Raw genomic sequence first — 21,641 nt, 5'->3', positions numbered from 1 at the left:
TTTTTTTTTGGTTTTTCTCCGGTACCGGGAACCGAACTCACGACCTTGCGCTTGCTAGGCAGGCGCTTTTGCCGCTGAGCTAAATCCCCAGCCCAATACATTTTTGTTAATTAATTTGCTGAGTGTCTGTAAAATGGAGATGTGTGGATTTCTCAGGGGCATCGACTCCAATTCTGTATTACTTTGAACCCTATATGAGGTCAGCATTATGATCCCCATTACATAAATAGAAAAAGGAGGCTTAAGGAGAGGAGATGTTGTCTTTAAGAACACATAGCTGTGGAAGTGTCAGAGCTGGGATTTGATCTCAGGTTTGTTTGGCCCCAAATTCCTGTTAATAATTCCATTAGATTTTTGGAAACATTTACTGATTTTCGATTTTTCAGTACTGGGGATTGAACCCAGGGCCTTTGCACTGAGCTACATCTCTGGTCCTTTAATTTTACTAGTGTGTACCTGTTTACAGTTATCTTGGCTACTTTTCTCTGTTGCTGAGACAAAATACCCAATGCCCAAAATTAAGGGAGGAAAGGTTTGTTTAGCTTACAGTTTGTGGAGGTTTCAGTCTATAATCAGCTGGCTCCAAGGCAGGGTGGCAGGGCACAGGGGCAACACTTCAAGGCGGCACAAGACAGCAAAAGCAGCAAGAGCAAAAGTGGGGGGACAAGCCTCTTTTCCTCCTTTATACTGTAAGCAGGCTCCCTCCACCCAGGTGGTGTGTAGCACTCACATAAGCTCCATGCCCTCCTCCTGCACAGGCTCAGCATGATACAAAGTAAGGACCAGCCTAACCTTCTAAACTTCTCAAGTTGACACAATGAACAACATCCTAGAGCAGGAAGCGTGTGTCCTTTTCACCCCAGGATGTAGAACTCCTGAGTTCTTAAGTTAAGCTTCTGGACTCCTCAAGTTGACACAACGTATCAACCATAACAACTTTCATAATTACATTCATCAGGGAGAGTTGGTACATAATACATCTTCATAGGGTTTACTTTCCCTTGCTTTCTCCTCCCTTCCCCTTCCACCCTTTTTTGTATTGTGACAGGGTCCAATAAACTGCTACATTGCCCAGGCCTCCCAGAATACTGGGATTACAGGGATGTGCTACCATGCCTACTGGAAACAAATTTTAAAAAAAAATTTTTTTGAGACAGAGTGCTATACAGTTCATGCTGGCCTTGACCAGCCCAGGCTGGTCTCAAACTCACAATGATCCTCCTGCCTCAGCCGCCCCAGCTCTGGGATTATAGGCATGTGCCACCACGCCTGGCAATTTTTAGCTTTTTAAATTTATTTATTTTTGGTTTTTTTTTTGAGACAGGGTCTGGTTGTATAGGCTAGGCTGGCTTTGAATTCACTTGTAGCCCAGGCTGGCCTTGAATTTATGGCAATCCTCCTGCCTCAGCCTCCCAAGTCCTGGGATTACAGATATGTGCCCCAATGCCTGGCTAAGTTTTTCTTTGAATGAAATCTTGTACAAACCCCAACTATGTACAAATGAAATCTTGTACAAACCCCAACAAAACAGATGAAATGATATTTTACTAGCATTAGTTAATAAGTTAATTACTTTTTGTGGTACAGGAGATTGAACCTAGGACCTCTGCATTGAATTACATCCTCAGCCCTTTTTCTAAATTTTAAAAAAATTTTTGAGCTGGGCCTGGTGGTGCAAACCTGTAATCCCAGCACTGGGAGAATGAGGCGGGAGGATGAGGCAGGAGGATCGCCAGGAGTTCAAGGCCGGTACCGGAAAAAAACCAAAAAAAAACCCAAAACCGATTTTGGCCAGGTATAGTGGTACACAACTTAACTCCTAGCCCTCTGGAGGCTGAGCCAGGAGGATCACTGAGAGTTCGAGGACAGCCTGAGCTATATAGTGAGTTCAAGGGCAGCCTGAACTACATTGCAAGACCCTGTCTCAAACAAAACAAAACAACAACAAAACAAAAATAAAAATAGATTTCGTTGATGAAACTTAAATCAACCCTTTGCGTTGATCCAGAAGCAGTTCAGTTCTAGAAACCTGTTGAAACTCACTGCATTTCCAGCCTGGCTCTTCAAAGGTCCCTCGCCTTTCAGTGAGAAACTTGAAACTTTCTGGGTACTTCCCCACGGCCCAGCCTTTTTCTAGCACGATCACTCCGGAAGCCTGCGCATCCACCCCTTTTGGGCAAAAAAAATAGGCCCACCCCCAAGAAGAGAACCCGGCCCCGCCCCCACGGCGTTGATTGGTAGGCAGCTCTTCAGCGCTCCCAATAGCTTTGTCGGGATTCCAGAGAATCCGCCTCCGACCCATCCCCTCGTAGGCGGCCCTGGTTTGTTTTGGCGTCAGGCGCGCGCTGTGATGACGCCACGACGCTGATCCGAGAGGATGATGGCGACAGCAGCGGCGGCGGCAGCGGTGGCGGCGGCGGCGGCTGTGGCTACGACAGGGATACGGTCCGCAGAGCCGCCGAGACGCCGAAGAGCCAGCCGCCCGCTCGAGGTGAGGCGACCTGTCTCAGGGCGGCGGCTGGTGACTGGCGGCTGGCGGCCGGCGGGCGGGAGGGGCTAACGAGCTGAAGTATCGGTAGTTTCCTGGAGTACAGGGGCCTACTACGCAGCCAGGAGCCCTCGGCCTGTCTGCACTGGGGCCTGCAGAACAGGAGAGCAGGCCGGGCGATGGCTCCTCCGGGTCGCCAGTGACCCAGACTGGCTTGGTTTTGAAAAGTGCTGCCATGTTGGGCAGCCCGCTTCTAGTGGGCCAGGTGGACGTGGTCAGCTGCGCCTCTTCAGTTTAGCCTTCCCGCGACCAGCGCGAGTCAGGTTGAACTAACCTGGCGACGCTCATTGCCTGCTTGCCTCCGAAGCCCGCTGCACACCCTTCCTTTGCTACTGAACACCGGAGTCTGGCCGGGCAACTGATTGTTTCCTTATACTGGCTGCAATAAAGCAGGCCTGGTCCAGCGTGGTCGCCTACATGCAGACCTGTCATGCTCGCAAGGGGAAGCCTGGCCCCCTATTGCTTCTCAGTGAAGCTACTGATGTGATAATTCCCGCTTGAAAATCTGAATAACCCCCTCACTACTGAAAACTGGCTTCTTAGTGACCATAAATGTAGGCCAAGCTGCTTTTTTTTTTTTTTTTTTTTTTCGGTACTGGGAATCGAACTCACGACCTTGTGCTTGCCAAGCAGGCGCTTATGCCCCTGAGCTATATCCCCAGCCCAGGCCAAGCTTCTTAGCTCTTCATAATTTGTTAAAAGCCTAACTCTACAGTCAACACTTGGGCGCCTTTTTTCACCCTGTACTGAGGATTGAACCAGGCCCTTCACACTGAGCTACACCCCGAGCCTTTTATTTTTGAATTTTGAGCCAGGGTCTTGCTAAGTTAGGCAGACTAGGCTTAAACTTTCAATCCTTCTGCCTCAGCTTCCCAGAATCCTAGGTTTATAAGCATTTGCTACCACACTTGGCTAACACCTGGGCACTTGTGCTCTAATACATAGTTTGTTGTTGAGCAGTGAGTTTCCTGTTAGCCCTGTGGTTTCATTCCCTTGTGCTTTAGATATAATTGTAATGTTCTTACACTCTGCTCCCATGGGAAACATATATGTGCACGTTTTTTTGGTACCGGGAATCTAATTCAGGACCTTGGGCTTGCCAGACAGGCACTGTGCCACTGAGCTATATCCCCAGCCCTGTGCTTGTATAGTCCACCTGAAATGTCATTTCTTTGGAAAAAACCTCCCTTGCTTCATGTGAGCATTGACTACCCTGTACACCATGCTACTACTTCTGAGTGTATCATGTTATGTCACATGATGATTTTACTTCTGCATCTGTCTGGCTGTGTATCAGGCATAAAGGAGGGGCTCTAGCTATCATGGCTTTCCTCATGATAGCCACCCTACTCAGCCGAAGCTCGCTCTGCAGAGCCAGTTTCTCTCCCACTCTTTTTTTTTCTCACTCTTCACTTTTACCTTCTCAAATAAACTTAGTCACTGTTAAAAAAAAGTAAGGGCTCTAGTAGCTATAGCATTTGCTGAATCTATTGAGATAGGTTACCTATGTATGAATATATACAGATGCAGTTATATTAGTCAGCACTTATCAGGGCCAGGAACTGGGATGACTGCAGCAAACACCTATGTGTAGGTGCTGCAGCCTCTTCCCTGATGGTCTAAAGTCTGTTAAAGTAGTTTTTCAAGGTACAAACTTCAAGGGTTTCACTCTTAAATTTCTTTTTTATGTTTCTTTTTAAAAATTTTTTTTGGTTATATAGATTAATAGGTTTCATTTTGGCATATTTGTACACGCACATATTTTGATCATTCTCATGTGTCTTCTCCCCTATCCCCCCCTTGCTTCCGTGTCCCCACTTTTTTGTGCTGGAGATTGAGCCCAGGACCTTGTGCTGTACCATTCAGCCAACACCCGCACCTCCTCTTGCTTTTTAAGATTTTGATTCAGAAGATCTGGGGTAAAAATCTACATTTTGAAAAAAAAACAAAACCAAATGATTATACTGTGTTGCCTGATTGAAGATCTGTATCATCGCTGCAGGAAACTATTGTCTTTTTTTGTCCAGTGGGAAAGGATAGCTGTGGATTTTGGACTCCAGTTGTTGTGTCATTGCCTGTACCTTGGAAACAGAATACAGTTTCTTGGTTAGAAGGATGAGCTTTAGAATTCGAAAGGCCTGGATTAGTTTTTGGCTTTTCTGAGATCTTGAGGCTCTGAGTCCTAATTTCCTAATTATTATTATTATTTTTAGAGTCTCGTTATGTAGCTCAGGCTGGCCTTGAACTTACTGTCTAGCCTGGGCTGGCTTCAAACTCATGGCCATCCATGTGTGCTGGGATTGCAGGTGTGCATCATCACACCTGGGCAATTTCCTAATTCTAAAATAGAAATAATCATGCCTACTTCATGAGGATAGAGTGTATATGAGGTGCTTAGCAGTGTTGAGACTCTGTAAATGGAACTATTGGCCATTCTTCCCAGAGTGTCCCTTGTCAGAAGAAAATCTCTTATTTTTGTGGTGCTGGAGATTTAACCCAGATCCCTGCATATGTTAGGCAAATGTATACTTTCACATTAGCCACAGAAAAATCTCATCTTTGGGTGTGTGTGTGCATGGTACTGGGAGTGGAACTCACTATATCCCCAGTTCTTTTTTATTTTTCATTTTTTATTTTGAGATGATCTCAGTAGGTTTTCCAGGCTGGATTTGATTTTGTGTTTTTTTTTTTTTTTTTTTTTTTGGTTTTTCTCCGGTACCGGGAACCGAACTCACGACCTTGCGCTTGCCAGGCAGGCGCTTTGCCGCTGAGCTAAATCCCCAGCCCCTGGATTTGATTTTGTGATCCTCCTGCCTCAGCATCTCAGGGTGCTTGGGTTAGAGGCAGGCGTCAACATGCTTGGCTTGTTTATTTTTTGAGACAAGGTCTTGCTCTGCAGTTTGGGCTGTTCTTGACTTGCAATGTAGCCCAAGCTGGCCTCCCTTGAATTTTTGGTTCTCCTGCTTTAGCCTCTCAAGTGTTGGGATTACAAGTGTATGTGATGATGCCTGCCAAAATCTCATTTTAATAAATATTTTGCCTTTTAGACTGAACTTTTACTAGGAAGCTGCCTTGTGATATATGATTTTTTTCGAGTCATTTCTGGTTATCAGAGGAAGGTCTGACAGCACTGTGCTTGCTTGTCATTAGGATAAATGCAGTTGGCCATTCTAGAAGAGAATTGGAATGCTAATTCACTAGAAAGTGGGATTGCTGAATAAGCTTCTTCTCTGGGTCTAATTACAGTTCTATACTTAAGTTGTATAAATGAGCTAGAGAAAGTGCAACCTTCAGGAAAATAACTGGAATGACTTTACAGGTTCTAGTGTCAATGGAATCAGGAATAATAGATGCTGGCATTCTCTCTCAGTCACAAGTTCCTAGTAAAGTGAGTGAGACTTTGGTTTGGCCTTCCATTTTCTTTTATAAGTTTGAGCATGTTATATGGGGAACTTCGATCCTCTTCACAGCTTCCCAACTATATGATGATGTGATTTCTATAGGAATTGGCCCATTAAAGTTCAGGATAGCTGAGAACAGCTGTTTTTATTGATGTATGGTCTTATACAGTAGTATATTGTTCTCTGGGTATATCTTGGCACATGGAGAAAATTTGAGAAGTACAGCTTTGGGAAAAAATAAGCAATTCTGCTTGTTGATAGCTAGAGAGAGACTTACTTATTTGAACTCCTTTTCTTTCCAGGTATCTTACTCAGTAAACATTAGGATGGTGTGTGTTGGCTTGGTCATCACTAATTCTTGGTATAGTCCTCTGTTGTCCTGTCTGACATGACACTAAGGTAGAAAAATGGATTTTCATTTGCTGGGAGAAAATTTATCTTAGAGGGGCTCCTACCAGGCTTGGAGTGGCCTCTTAAGGCATAATAAGAGTGATAGGTCAAGGGACTCTTGGTGTGGAACTATCTGGGGTGTTTGTTTAGAGCAGACTATAGCTGCCTTCTTTTTGTCTGTCACAACCTACAGCAGGAGTTCAATAAGTTTTTGTGACCTGAATGTTGGAAGTTTGAAAGGAGAAATCCTGGGCAATTTCCTAATTCTAAAAATTCTTGGGAATTTTCCTAATTCTTGGAAAAAATTCCAATTTTTTCCTATATTATCAAGGTCTGTACTTCTGTTGGTGGGATATCTTTAATGGGGTTGTGGATCATGGTAAAAATTCCAATTTTTTCCTATATTATCGATGTCTGTACTTCTGTTGGTGGGATATCTTTAATGGGGTTGTGGGTCATGGTAAAATTAGGAGACCATAGCAATCTTGTGAATGTCTCTTTGTCTCAACCCTGACAGGGGTTTCTGCCTAGTAACCATTACCATATAGAGCAGTATGTTTAACTGGAGTCCTTGAGAAGTGAGGTTCCAAATTCCATGTTACTATTTTCTTTCTCTCATTTTTTTCCTTCAGTACTGAAGATTGAACCCAGGACCTTTGCACTGACCTACATCCCCAGCCCTGTTTTTAGTTTTATTTTGAAGGAAGAGCTTGCTAAGTCACTATGTTGCCTGGGCTGTTTTTTGTTGTTGTTGTTGTTTTGTTCTTATCTTTTTGAGACAGGGTCTTGCTGTGCAGTTCAGGCTGGCCTTGAGCTGCTTTGTAGCCCAGGCTGATCTTGAAACGATCTTCCTGCCTCAGCCTGTTGAGTGCTGGGATTACAGGTGTGTGCCACCACACCTGATGTGCACGTTCTCTTTTTCTCTCTCTCTTTCACCTTCCCTCCCTCCCTTTCCTTCCTTCCTTCCTTCCTTCCTTCCTTCCTTCCTTCCTTCTTTCTTTCCTTCTTCCTTCCTTCCTCTCTTGTCTTGTTCTTCCCCTCCCCTTTCAGTTTTTTTTTTTTTTTTTTAGTTTTTTTGGTTTTTCTCCGGTACCAGGAACCAAACTCACGACCTTGCGCTTGCCAGGCAGGCGCTTTTGCCGCTGAGCTAAATCCCCAGCCCCTTTCAGTTTTTTATTGTGCTAAAGATTGCTGCCATAAACTTTTTGAGACAGGGTCTCACTGCATAATTAAGGCTCATTGTGTAGTCCAGACTGGCCTCAAATTTGTGGCAGTCCTCATGCCTCAGCCTTCCTAGTGCTGGGCTTACAGGTGTGCACCTGTGAGCTTTGTTTGTACACTTTCTTTGTACCTTTATACCTATATATCTTTGTATACTTATGGAAGTGATTTTTAGTATTATTTGTGAAAGTGGAGTTGCTGAATCAGTTTCCTTGTTATAGAAAGAAGCATGGCAGATGCTTCTAATCCCCACACTTGAGAAGGTGGGGCAGGCAGAATGTGAGTTTGAGGCCAGCGTGGCTAAACAGTGAGACCCTGTGTTTCAAAAAGCTAAAAAAGGGGCTGGGGATTTAGCTCAGCGGCAAAAGCGCCTGCCTGGCAAGCGCAAGGTCGTGAGTTCAGTTCCCGGTACCAGAAAAAAACCAAAAAAAAAAAAAAAACAAAAAGCTAAAAAAGGAAAAAGAATCATATAGTTCGGCCTAAGTATACAGAGGACCTTGTTAAGGGGATTTTGTATATAGTGACAGGTTTTTTTTTTCCCCTGTATTTCTTCTTAACTTACAAGTATGAAGGTTAGAAGTATCACTTAGCAATTACTTATTTCTGGCAATACTGAGGGGTTTCTAACAATACTGAGAGGTTTCTACGTACTTGATTTCAGTGGATAGTCTTCTAAAATACAGAAGCAAAATCTAAAATTTCTAGGCAAAAGTTGCGAAGTTTTTCTGTGGAGAAAAATCTTGGGAGCTGGTATTGGAGAGGACTAGGTACTCATAGTTCACTGCTGGGAGATATTTACAAATCTGGCCTCTGTGGACAGGAAATTGCTCCTGGGTGTTTGGAGTTAGGTCTAGAAGCTTGTGGACAAATACATTTTGGAGTTGAGATAATCCATAAAACCCAAAGAGGCTTCCTTCATCTTTGAGGACATTTATGGGGGTGTCTAGAGAATATGGCTTTGGTTTAATCACTGATCTTGGCCCTTAAAAAGTTTCTGAGATTCTGGGATTATTGCCTCATAGTAAACAGAAACCCAAAAACAGACCACATTTTATTTATTATTGACAAACAGTAAATGTACCATGAGCTCAGCACTTTGCTAGGTACCAAGGGAGTTCTTGAAACCTGAGAAGGGACCCTATTTCAAGGGGCTGACAGCTGTAGCAATCAAAGGCAGTCTAGAGTAGGGCAGTGAGCAGCAGGACCTAGGTCATAGTTGGAGTGGAGATTTTTGAAGACAGGCTCTTCAGAAAAGGTGCTTTATAGAGGCGTGTTGATGTACCAGCTCAGTGGTATAGGGAAAGTGAGGCTTTATTGGCCCCAGGCACTTCTGGTGTCTTTTCCTGTGTGGTGAAAAGCGCCCTGGATGGGGAACCAGGAGTCTTGGGTCCATTCTTCACCACCACTATCTAGTGGCTTTGAACAAGTCTCCCTACCTCGTTATGCCTGCTGTTTGTGTACAGTGTCAGTGAGGACAGTAGTGCTGAATGCTTACCCCTATTAGCACTGTTCAGTATGCTTGCTTTCCTGAGTTGTGCTTCACGTCAGGCTGTTACGTTGAAGGTATGGAGCAGACTGTAGAGTCTCATACTTCTGCAAGATGTGTTAGAGAGCACACTGCCATGCCCAGTGACTTTTTACTGGGATAGTGTGACCTTCCTAGGAGGTCTCTAATCCTGGCCATCCAGTGTCCACCTGGTCACTGTGCTGTGGCATACACAAGAGAGTTAGGAGCAGGAAAAGGCTCTGCCCTCTTTTCCATGAATTGTACCAGCCACTACCCTTGATCCAATGTCTAGATTTTCACTGAACTGGAAGAGAAGTTACCAGGTGTGATTGAAGTGTGGAACAGCTGTGATCACCTGGAGGCTGTTGTTGTCCCCCTTCAGAGCTAGCACTTTTTCTCTGCTTTCAGTGTCTGTAGTTGGGATGACTTGAGTATCAGCAGTAGTTTGCCTGTGAAGTGTTTTTTCTTCTTTTGGTACCGGGAATCGAACTCATGACTTCAGGCTTGCCAGGCAAGCGCTTATGCCTCTGAGCTCTGTGAAGTGTTTTTAATTGGAATGAATGTAGCTCTCTTACTGCTAACTTTAGGTCCCTGTACAGGCCTTGTTAAAACTGAACAATCAGGCCTTTTCTTTTATAAACATTAGTTTTTTTCATCAGGATCAGACTGGGTATGCACATTTCAACAAAAAGAGCCAATGTATTAGTATCTGTCTTCATATGCTTGAAGACAGATATTTATTTGTGAGTCTAGAGTTCTGCTGCCTCACTGGGATCACCCATGCAGTTTGTCTTCCCTGTCAGTGGTGGTTAGTGTTGCTTATGTAGTGGTTTTGGAGTTCAGGGGCCAGGGACCTGTGTTCTGCCTCAGGATACTGGGTGAAGGGTAGTCCTTTTCCTGAGCTTTCACCCTTTACTGTGTTGAGGTCTTGTGTGTTCCTGAAGGGAGAGATAAGGCTACAGAATTCCAAAGTCTGTAGTTCTAATCTTTGGTCTCTGTGAAAGGGAATCTCTTTTCTTTTTCTTTTTGGTATCCGGAATCAAACTCAGTACTTTGCACTTGCCAGGCAGGCACTGTGGCACTGTGCTATATCACCAGCCCCAGGAATCTCTTTTCTAAATGCCTTTGTTTAAATCTCAGCACTTGGGAGGTGAGGCAGGAGGATCATTGCGAGTTCGAGACCAGCCTAGGCAACAAAGTGAGCTCAAGGCCAGCCTGAACTGCATAGGAGGACTCTGTCTCACAACGGACCCCACCCACCCAAAGCCTTTGTTTAAACTTTGTTTCTTAAGTTGCCAACTGAGTCCACTTTAGGTAAGAACTGTAGCAGATCCTGAAGACCTTGTGTTGGTGGAGGAATTGTTCCCATTAGTGTGAAGAAATACACATTTTTTTTTCTGCTGAGAAGTATATTGACACGGTGATTGCTGATTTGTAATCAAGGTTTCAGTGATGAGTTTGTTCTTTTACAGAGTTGGCCTTATTGGTCAGGACTGTCCCACACCACCTTTATTTAATTCAGGCCCTTGACTCACTGTAACCGGATGGTATCTGTGAGTTCCCTATGATCCCAAAGTGCAACAGTAAAACCTGCGTGGGGCCTTCTCCGCTGCCTTTGATAGGATTGTCTTCCTATTTCACAAGGGGGTGAAGAGATGTACTTGTTGCTCCTCAGCTCCAAGCACTAACTTTGGGCAGTCACAGAGTCCCCAGTGCTGACCAGCTCTTTTCAAATGTCAGATTCTACATCTAGTGACACACAGAAAAGTGTCACAGGATGTGCCATATGTACTGCAGCGTATCTAAAACTGAACTCTTCCCACTGCTGTTCACACTGTGCTTCTTGCTGCATAATAATTACCCTTTACCCAGGCACTGAGGGAGGAACTGGAATGCTGTTTTTATTTCTTCCCCTTCAGATCCTCTAACCTCCGTCGGTGCTGTGTTGACATGCCTGAATTCCACCTCATTCTCTGGGGCATTGGCCCTCATTGTCACTGGCTGTTTTAGTCTACTTTGACCGCTCTTCTAGCCCATTCTCACACTTCTTTCTAAACAGATTAGATTGTCTCTCTTCCCTTGTGAGTCCTTCCATTGCTCTCAGTCATTTGCCAAGAAGGCTGTGGTCTTCACCGGCTTTTATACTGTTTTCTATAGTCTAGTTTCTGCTGAATTTCCACAAACTTCAGCCCCCAGCTCTGGCTTTGTACCACCAAACTGTTCATTCCCATGCATATTCTGAGCTGGGCCTTAGAGTATGTTGTTCTGTTCACCTGAATCACCACTCCCACCTCTGCTTACCTGACTCACTCTTGCTTCAAAATTCAGTGTGGGGATGACATCTTTTTGGAAACCTTCTCTAAGTTTCCCAGTGTCATTCTACATGGGTCTACTCTTGTTTCTTGCACTTAAGACCTACTATCTGTTTCGTTGTTGTTGTTATTGTTTTCCTTTGGAGGGGGTGGTGATGTCAGGAATTGAATCTAGGGCTTCATGCATGTTTTTATGCTTTCACCTAGACTGTAAGTTTATTGACTTTTTTTTTGTTTGATGGTAGTGGGGACTGAACTGAGGGCCTTTGCATTGAACTCTATCCCCAGCTGTTTCTTTGTTTTTGTTTTTTTGTCTTTTTTTTTTGAGACAGGGTCTTGCTGCGCAGTTCAGGCTTGCCTTGAGCTTGCTTTGTAGCCCTGGCTGACCTCGAACTCACAGCGATCCTCCTGCCTCAGCCTCTCAAGTGCTGAGATTACAGGCATGTACCACCACACCTGGCTATTGTTTTTGAGTTAGGGTCTCGTTGTGCAGTTCAGGCTGGGCTTGAATTCACTGAGTACACCAGGTTGGCCTTGAACTGGTAGTGATCTTCCTGTCTCAAACTCCCTAGTGCTGGGATTGCAGATATGCACCACACCTGGCTATGAGACAGAATCTTGCCGAGTTTCCCATGCTGGGCTTGAACTTGTAGTCCTATGCCTCAGCCTCCCAGAATGGTGGGATTACAGTACTGTACCACCACGCCAGCTCTGTGTGTGTGTGTGTGTGTGTGTGTGTGTGTGTTTGTGTGTGTTAAAATATAACCTACATTGGACCATGTCTTACTCCTATATTCTTATCACCTAATAAATGTTTGATCTGAATTGATCATTTCATTCCCAGTTTTGTATGTTACAATTCATAGGAGACTCTTAGGTCTCTTCATCCTGTGGTGCTCTCAGATAGACTTAGAGATGGCAGTCTAGGTAGAAAGGCAGTGACCTCTGGAAAGCAGTAACTTCAGTGCCTCACCTTATCCAGCCCCTTTCTCTGCCCCTAGGTGTCAATAGCCGAACATCTTCATCTGAGAAATAAATGGGGTAGGTTCCTGGATCTTCATCTCAAGGAAGCAGAGTATCCTGATCCAAACTGAGTCCCATCTAGTTGGAAGTACTGGTGTCTTCTCTGAACTCAAGTCCTCTTCTGCCTCTTAATGACATCTAGGCTAGTTTTGTAGCTACCTAGTGGTAGTGTGCTGAGGCTTGTGGTCCTAAGTTTACTGGGATGAATGTCAGCCCACTCTGGGCCTTGTGTAGGATTCCAGCTATTGGTGAGCTAGGGAATAGAGAGACTCTGGAATAGGGTGTTCAACACTAAGGGAGGATTGTGCATGAGCAAAGCAGTGGAAACCATCCAGGAAAGAGTGAGGTGAGGGCAGAGACCAGGGTAATGGTTTGGTGTTTGTTGCACAGGGGACCAACCCCTGCAAGAGATCTAGAGGGCTGGGAAAGTTCTCCATCAGGGAGGCCTTGGGGAAACAGCTTTCTGGCCCTGGTGCATGATGGTGTTGGAGGAGTCCTCCAGTACCCCACGTTCCCATTTCAGAAAAGATGAGTCAGAATAATAATAAGAGTGATTTTTAGCATTTATGAAATGTAAGACTTTGGCTAGAAGAGGGAACCCAGGCAGAGGGAAGAGGAACGTGGGAGTGACAGCTGAGCCTGGTACATAATCCTGCCCCTTGTCAGTTTAGACAAGCAGTGTGAGACTGAGACCCAGGGATCCATAAGTCAAGGCCATAGAGCTCAGACCCAGCCTGTCACCTACACCCTCCATTTGAGCCTGAACTCAGTGCTTAGGAACCAAAGTCATCTTTCCTTCCAGGGAACCATTATTAGAGTCATATGTTCAATCTTAATCAGACTTAGGGGGCTGGGGGAGAGGGTGGCAGGTGTCTCCTCAGGTTTCCTCAGTTATGTTGACTTTCTGTCTCTTCTATCTGCATAGTTGTAGACGGGGCACTGCCTGCAGAGCAGGTCCTGCCAGCTTCGCTGGAGAGGATGCCCCCATGTCCGTGATGGGCTGTGGGACAAGCAAGGTCCTTCCTGAGCCGCCCAAGGATGTCCAGCTGGATCTGGTCAAGAAGGTGGAACCCTTCAGTGGCACCAAGAATGATGTGTACAAGCACTTCATCACAGAGGTGGACAGTGTTGGCCCTCTCAAGGCTGGGTTTCCAGCTGCCAGTCAATATGCACCCCCTGGCACTGGTGCCCCAACTACGGGCCACACAGAGCCTCCCTCAGAACCACCGCGAAGGGCCAGGGTGGCAAAGTACAGGGCCAAGTTTGACCCACGTGTGACAGCTAAGTATGACATCAAGGCTTTGATTGGACGAGGCAGCTTTAGCCGAGTGGTACGTGTGGAACACCGGGCAACCCGTCAGCCATATGCCATCAAGATGATTGAGACCAAATACCGAGAGGGACGAGAGGTGTGTGAGTCTGAGCTTCGTGTGCTGCGCCGGGTGCGCCATGCCAACATCATCCAGCTGGTGGAAGTGTTTGAAACACAGGAGCGTGTGTACATGGTGATGGAACTAGCCACTGGTGGTGAGCTCTTTGACCGCATCATTGCTAAGGGTTCCTTTACTGAGCGTGATGCTACAAGGGTGCTACAGATGGTGCTGGATGGCGTCCGGTATCTGCATGCACTGGGCATCACACACCGCGACCTCAAGCCTGAGAATCTGCTCTATTACCACCCAGGCACTGACTCTAAGATCATCATCACTGACTTTGGCCTGGCCAGTGCCCGCAAGAAGGGTGATGACTGCCTCATGAAGACCACCTGTGGCACACCTGAGTACATTGCTCCTGAAGTCCTGGTCCGCAAACCCTATACCAACTCTGTGGACATGTGGGCTCTGGGCGTCATTGCCTATATCTTACTCAGTGGTACCATGCCCTTTGAGGATGACAACCGCACCCGGCTATACCGGCAGATCCTCAGGGGCAAGTACAGTTACTTGGGGGAGGTAAGTCTATTTTGCCACTGTCCCAGGGACATTGGGGAGGTCCTTGGTAGGATGTATAACTTGCAGCTCTTGGTTAGACCAATGTGCTCTGAGAGCCAGGCAGGTAATATAAAAAGACTACAAAGTGTTTGAGTTTAGGTTCCCTTGGGAATGAGCCCTGAGACAAGGACTTGGAAGCAGATAATTTATGTGGGAAGTGATTTCAGTAACCTCAAGTAAAGTATTGGGGAAAGTGAGGCTGGAAAGGGAGAAAGCCAGGAATGGGTACTTGAAGAAGTGGGCTGCTCTTGTGGACTACTGGAACTCAGTGCCTTTGGGCATTTTGTGAATAATCACATAGCACATGTCTCAGAATTATATCACTGAAGGCCGGGGAAGTGTGCTTTCTGTTTGTCTTTTTCTTTTTTTAAATATGGAACGCTTCACGAATTTGCGTGTCATCCCTGTGCAGGGGCCATGCTAGTCTTCTCTGTATCGTTCCAGTTTTAGTATATATGCTGCTGAAGTGAGCACTGTGTTTATCTTTTAATGCACCAACTGTACCTCATAGGTTGAGAATTTCTTTGGGGCCATTAAATCTCTGGTGGAGGGTTGGGGAATGTAGCTCAGTGTAGGGTGTTTGCCTAGCATGCACAAGCCCCTGGGTTCAATCCCCAATAATGGAAAAAGAAAATCCTGATGTTTCCAGGCTGTCCTGAGTGGCAATTAGTACTGGAGAAAATCCTCAAGCAGAGAAGCAGAGAGATGCAGGCTTTAGCAGTGTAAAGCTGTGACCAAGCATGGCAGCTGCAGAGGTGGGCTGAGGGGATATGAGGTACGGCCTTCCTAACACTTGCTCTCTGGGCTCCTGGGTAAGCTAGAGTGAACATGCCTCATCTCAGGCAGCAGTTGCTTTTCTTTTATCCAGTTTTGCCAGGCCACAGGGAGAACCCTATGTAGCCACAGACCCCATCTGACTCAAAAGAGGAGCCAGATATCTGATCTTATCATGTTAGAATCTACTTCACATATTTAAGCAGCACCTTGTATGTCAGAAGATGTTAAGCTAAGGGCCAGATTCATGTGGCAAACCATCACTTTGTGTCTTTGAGTCCATTGATCGTTCTGATACCTGCAAAACCTGTCAGCTGTCAGCTCTGCTGGTTGTCAAAGGATGGTGCAAAAAAGGCAGAGCTGGTGCATCCTTAGGAAGGACATTGACTGTTTGAGAAGCAAGGTTGACTCAAGAAAGAACAAGAACCACAAGCTGTCTGAAAAAAAGAATGTGGGACTTTTTCACATGGGAGGTGAGCTGAGTTTTGCGAGATGACAAGACTCTGCTGAGGCAGTGAAGGCCCTCTTCCCTGAACGATCCCTGGAGAATATTCCACTGTGCTTGTCTGTGCTTCTTATACAGCTACACAGAGGAAAAGGTGCTCTGGGAGCAACTCCCTTCTGCCTATCTTTCCTTCCAGGGGTTTGGGCCTGGCCCTCTCTCACTTCACCAGCTGGCCCAGAGTAGTGTTCTTGCAGGAGTCACCCAGTAGCCTCACAGCACTGCCTTTAGACATTGAGGTCCTATGGTGCATCACCTTCCCTGTCAGCCTCCAGATGTGCCTGTGGGTTGAACTTCCCTTTTTTGGGAGAGAGGATCCCCAGATCACACATCCCACAGCTGGTGCAAGTCAGAGAGGAAAGCTTTTTTCTTCAGGCCAGCTCTGTAGCAGGTACAGGAGAGGTTGTCTGTGCATACCACTTTTAGAAGAGGGTAGGTGGCATTGAGGCATTGGTGACTGTTTATACCAGCAACTGTGACCTGTGGGCTCTGGAGTGAAGTGGTCAACCTCATGGAAGGCTGAGGCCTGACCTGCTGTCACTTTCAGATTTTAGACTAGGGATTCTATAGAAAATTTGGTGTGGTGGCTGGTGCACACCTGAAATCCCAGTACTCAGAAGGCTAAGGTAGGAGGATCACCATGAGTTTGAGGCCAGCCTGAGCTACATAGTGAAATCTGGTCTAAAAAAAAAAAAATTTGGCTTTCACGTGCATACTGATTTGGGCAGTAAATGGGACCATACAGGTACTGAATTCTAGAGGATGGCGTGTGAAATGATTGTCTCCCGATTCTTGATTATAAGCTAAAAGTACCCAACTTGGGATCACTTTGTTCTAATTAGATTTGATTCAAGGCTCAGTTAAAGCTTTAGGTTTGGTTTCTCAGGGCAAGTGTAGATTTTTGATGTTTATACAGGGGGATGGCAAGAGGCATGGGTAGTGGCATAGGAAACAACATGGACATGAACAGCTTGATACTCACGGTGGCTTCCTCTGTAGTACTGAGGTAATTCCCTAATGTTTACTTGGTTCTCAAACAGGGCTTGGCCATCAGGGTGGCACAATCCTTAGGTATAAACTAATGACTATAACCTTGCCAAGCGTCCCAGGGCAGAGCTATAAGCACCGCCAGCAGGGACTTGAAGTTGGTGCTGCCTCTACTTCCGAGGAGGCTACCTGGCTGTGAAGTGAGTAACTGGAAGGGACGGTTCTCTCTTCTATTCCATTTGTGCCCTCCTTAACCTCCATGTAGAAAAGTAGAGAAACCAGGACTCTGCAGGGAAGAAGTAGAAGCCAGTGTTTCTCACTTTAATGTCTGTGCAAACCCTTGGGATCTTGTTAAAACACAGGTTTTGACTGAGTAGGTCCTGGTGGGGCCTGAGAGCCTACATTTTTGTCAAGCACCCAGATAATGTTGGTGCTACTGGCCTGCAGGCCATGGTTTGAGGACCAAGTATTTAGACAGGTGTTGTAAAAATGGGCTGGGTGGTCATGAATAGCTGTGGAGAAGGTGGGACATGGGTTTTGGACGATGGCCAAGAGGAGTGAGACTGGGGAAAAGGAAATGGCATACACAAAAGTATGGATGGGAAAGTAGCTGGGTGTTGTGGTGCCTGCCTATAATCCCAGTAGTTTGGGAGGCTGAGGGAGGTAGATGGCAAGTTCAAGCCCAGAATGGGCAATTTAGTGATTTAATAAGACTATGTCTCAAAACAAAACAAAACCCAGCCTCATCTTACCCCACCCCACCCCAATCCCAACCCAACCAAACCACACCAAACATCACCAGTATAGGGAGTGGGGAGTGTGCAGGAAGTAGGCTTGTTGGGGGTAATGTCTTGAAGGGTAGGTTCCTCTATACCTGAGGTAAGACAGAGGATCTTGTAGGGGCATTGGGAGGTTCATTTGTCTGGATAGGAGGCTTTGGAGAACCATATGAGGTTGTAGTTGAAACCAGAATTTTAAAATAGATTTGTGAATGCTTGAACACCCAAAGGGTAGCTGTGTTCTGAGAGCTGTACCCCCCTGGCACTCTTCATGGTACCAGGCTGTTTAGGGTCCACCCGACAGAGGGGTACCAAACTTAGCTAAGGGAGGGAAGTAGAAGGGGAGGGAAGTTTCCTAAGAGCTGTAGGTTTATCCAAGAATTCCTGATTCTGTCAATTGTTGATTAGGCAGTTTATCTAATTGGAGCTTGCATAGTCTAGCTAACTAACTATTGATTGTCTGAGAGTGGGAATGACAAATGAATGGGGTAGGGCATGGCTCAGGCTTCCTACTCCTGCTGGAGCCAAAAGATTTTATCCTAAGATTCTAACTCCTGCTCAGCTGCAGTAAAGAGATATGAGTCTGGGGCTCCCAGTGCGTTTGTGCGTTTGTGCGTGCATGCGTGTGTGCGTGTAGGGGGGAACTGCCTAGGCTTTGGCCTCACCTGCCTTTACCTGATGCTGTAAGCATCAGTTACCAGTTCCAGAGTCAAATTCCTGGTGAGCCTTGGTGATACTTGTCTGATACGAAGAACTTTACTGATCCTACAAACACATTCCATCCACTCTGTGGGGCTTTCTGGATTTGGAGGGATTTCTCTGGTTGTTTTCTGGGATAGGTGGCCTCATTACTAGATCAAACTCTCTATGCTGGAGACTGATCTTTTTGTCATGCTTCTCACTACTCACCCGTAAGCACGTCTGGAGAAAATGCACCAGAGACATAAAGCCTGTTCCTTATCCATATGGAAATGTAGATTGCCTAGGGAAAAGGAGCTAGAATAGGAAATGCCCCCCAAGATGAGGCCTTGTTTGCAGGCACATGGCAGCACAGGCTTGGCATAGAGCCATGGGGCGTGGGCAATCTGGAACTTGAGTTGTGGGGCTCAGGTCAGGTGGCTAGGCTCTGCCCTTTCTTCCAGCCATCTATCTTGTACTGAGTGATGGGCATTTCCTCCCCTAAAGGCTCTTAAGTAAGCAAGGCTCTGCCAGAGAAACCTGCCTGGTGGTTGAGGGGATACAGGGTGCAAATTAAGTACCTCCCACTCTGAGCTCAGCAAGGTGTAGAGAGAAGCATTTCCTCATCAGGAAGCAAGTCCTGTGGTTCTTAGTTCCTTTCTTGGGCACTTTTGCAGTCTCCTGTCCCCTTATAGAAGTAACTCCAACAAGCTGCCTGGTATGTTTATTTCCTTTGGGCTCTGTCCATACACACTATCAGACTCATAGACTTGAATAGAAAAGGTTACCTGTAGGAGGTGGCAAACAAAGGGACATTGGTGACTAAGCTCCAGCATAAGCAGAAGACTCTTTGGGAGGAGTAGAGCAGAAGTGGAAGAGGCTGGGGCAGGCCTGGTGCTTATTGTTGGGAGTTCTGAGTGCTGGTAAGAGCAGCCCCAGGATCTTGACAGTGAGGAAGGAGTGCAGCAGAAAGCATTGAGAGGTAAGCAGGAGGATGCCTAACTGGAAGCTGCTGGGGTGCTCCATGTAGGTAGGAAGGAAAGGAATTATTATTTAGGAAGAGAAGCCCACCTCTGCAGGAGGGACATCAGGAGAGCAGATTTAGAGAAGAATCAAGGATACTTTCTGTGACCCAAAGAGTAGGTAGGGCCCTGCCTTGACATTCCTGGTAGAGGTCAGTGGTGGTGGTGGTGCCCCACAATCCTGATATTTCAGAAACACCAGTCCATAGCGCAGGCCTCAGGTTGTACCCTACTTCTGCACAACACAGGCCCAAGACTGTCGCCCCAAGTGACAGTAAGCTTCTACTCAGACTGTCCCTCTGCCCTCAGTGTTGGCCTTAGAAATTTGATCAGGTTTAAAAGTCTAATTCAGTTGGATGCGGTGTCACATGCCTGTAATCCCAGCATTCAGGATGCTGAGGCAGGAGAATCTTGTGAGTTCAAGACCAGTCTGGGCTACATAGTGAAGTTTTTTTGTTTTTATTTTTTAGACAAGGCTTTGCTATGCAGTTTTCAGGTTGGCCTTGAACCCACTAGGAAGCCTAGGCTTGAACTCACAGTGATTTTCCTTTCTCAGCCTTCCAAGTGCCGGGATTACAGGTGTGCGCCACCACACCCAGCTACATAGTGAGTTTAAGGCCAGCCTGAACTATGTAGGGAGACCCTTTCTCTAAAACAAACAACTAAAAGTCCAATTCAGAGAATGCCTCTTTTAGAAATAACGCTGACCACTGCCATTGTATAGTGCCTACCTGAGTACCATACATCCACCATCTCTAATCTCGGCAACAATCCTACGATTCCTGTGGGCATAATTCTCACATTTTACAGCTGAAGTTGGCAGGTTAAGGAACTTCTCCATGGTCTCAGAGCTCAAGGGTGGCAGGCCTGAAATTTGAATCCAGACCATTTGACTTCAAGGATTTTGGCTTTTGCCCTACGTCAGCCTGCTTTCCCCCTAGACATGTTCCTCAGCATGTTGCTGGAGTTTTGGTTTCGATGCTTTCTGGGGTTATGGTCTGTGGACACATTTCTCCCTGCCTTGTGAGGTCCTTGAAGATGGTATATGTGTCATTACAAGTTCTGCATTGTCCAAATTTAGTGCATGATAGGTGCCTACCTGAATATTTTCTGGGTTGAACAGGAGCACTATAAGTAACAACTGGTGTCCTCCTGGCTTCTCTTAAGGGAAGCACCAGTGATTGTTGGTAATGCCCTAGGAAGGGTACCAAAGGCTAGCAAGCAGATGGATTTTCTGGCCAGCAGGGAGTGTTCTCTTCTGGGCTCTGGACTCTGGAGCAAAGCAGAGACCACACTGGCAATGTACCTGGGAAGTTGTTGGCCGGAGCTGTCTATGGGCAGTGGGAGGGAAAGGACATGAAGGACCCAGGACTGTATGTGCTCTTTACTTATTAGGGCAAATACAGGACTCTTGTAAGAAGAGATGATGTAGAAGGAGATGACTTCTTTGTTTTGTTTTCTATTGTTTCACTTTTTGGTACCAGGAATTGAACTCATGACCTGTCGCTTGCCAGGCAGGCACTGTGCCGCTGAGCTATATCCCTGGCCAAGGAAATGACTTTGAGAGGACAAATCTGAGTTTTCATCTAGTGCCCAGGTGCTAGAGTGGAGAGAGCAGCACTCATAGTCGGGGTAGGCACATGTTGCCAGATGTGAGGAACACCTGTGTGAGGATGAGAGCAGTCTGAAGACACACAGAACCACGTTGAGAAGTGAGCTTCCTGTAATAGAAGTCCTAGAGAAGCTTGGAGGAGCTATGTCTAAAGAGTGACACAGGTGAGTCATCACCTGTAGACTCATACTGTTAGGATTCTCTCACATAGAGCTGCTGTTCTTTCCGTGACATAAAAGGTCACATCCTTGGCCTAACGTCATTGCTTTTGTCAAGAGTTCTATTCTTAGAGGCAGGACATATGAAGAGACTCTTAGAAGATTGATGGGAGAGAGATGCCATCAGCAGTAGTGCCATCTGCTTAGTTCAGCATCCTGATTTGTCACCACCCTCCTCCACTTGGGCCGTCTCTGAGCTATGAGTGAGCCTGGGTGACTGCACAGGAACATGTGGGCTTGGGAAGAGGCTCTCACAGTCTTGTTCCGGAGACTAAGTGCTGCCAGGCCAGGCAAGTGCAGTGCTGATGAGAAAGAAGCCCACTGTGCCACTGCCTGGGTGATAAGGACTGGTGAGAAGTGGCCTCTCAGGGATAGGTCTCTGGGCTGCAGGCTGGCCACTCATCCATTTGGGGCCAAAAGGTACTTGAGGGGCAGCAAGTTGGGCTATCACTGTGTAGTTCTTTCTTTTTTTTTTTTTTTGTCTTTTTGAGACAGGGTCTTGATATGTAGTTCAGGCTGGCCTTGAGCTCACTCTGTAGCCCAGGCTGGCCTTGAACTTGCAAGGATCCCTCTGCCTCAGCCTCCTGAGTGTTGGGATAACGGGTGTGCACCACTACCCCCGCCTCCTCCTGTCTCAAAATTTAAGAAAAAAAAATTTTTTTTAAAAAAAGTACCG

The 21,641-nt window shown here is 46.2% G+C and overlaps 1 protein-coding gene across 1 annotated transcript in view; it reads left to right on the top strand.

The window, feature by feature from the left end:
* Nucleotides 1–2,366: 2,366 nt before the first annotated feature.
* Pskh1 (protein serine kinase H1) overlaps nucleotides 2,367–21,641 on the top strand; it is a 29,542-nt gene continuing 10,267 nt past the window's right edge. Inside the window, exons 1-2 of the mRNA XM_005403614.2 lie at nucleotides 2,367–2,491; nucleotides 13,328–14,354. Of these exons, the coding sequence (XP_005403671.1) occupies nucleotides 13,389–14,354 (966 nt within the window). The 5' untranslated portion in view covers nucleotides 2,367–2,491; nucleotides 13,328–13,388. The remainder of the gene's footprint in view (nucleotides 2,492–13,327; nucleotides 14,355–21,641) is intronic.

The sequence above is a fragment of the Chinchilla lanigera genome, unplaced genomic scaffold (genome assembly GCF_000276665.1).
Source record: "Chinchilla lanigera isolate Chin_1 unplaced genomic scaffold, ChiLan1.0 scaffold00083, whole genome shotgun sequence".
Classification (NCBI taxonomy): Eukaryota; Metazoa; Chordata; class Mammalia; order Rodentia; family Chinchillidae; genus Chinchilla; species Chinchilla lanigera.
This window is presented reverse-complemented; position numbering and strand designations above follow the sequence as displayed.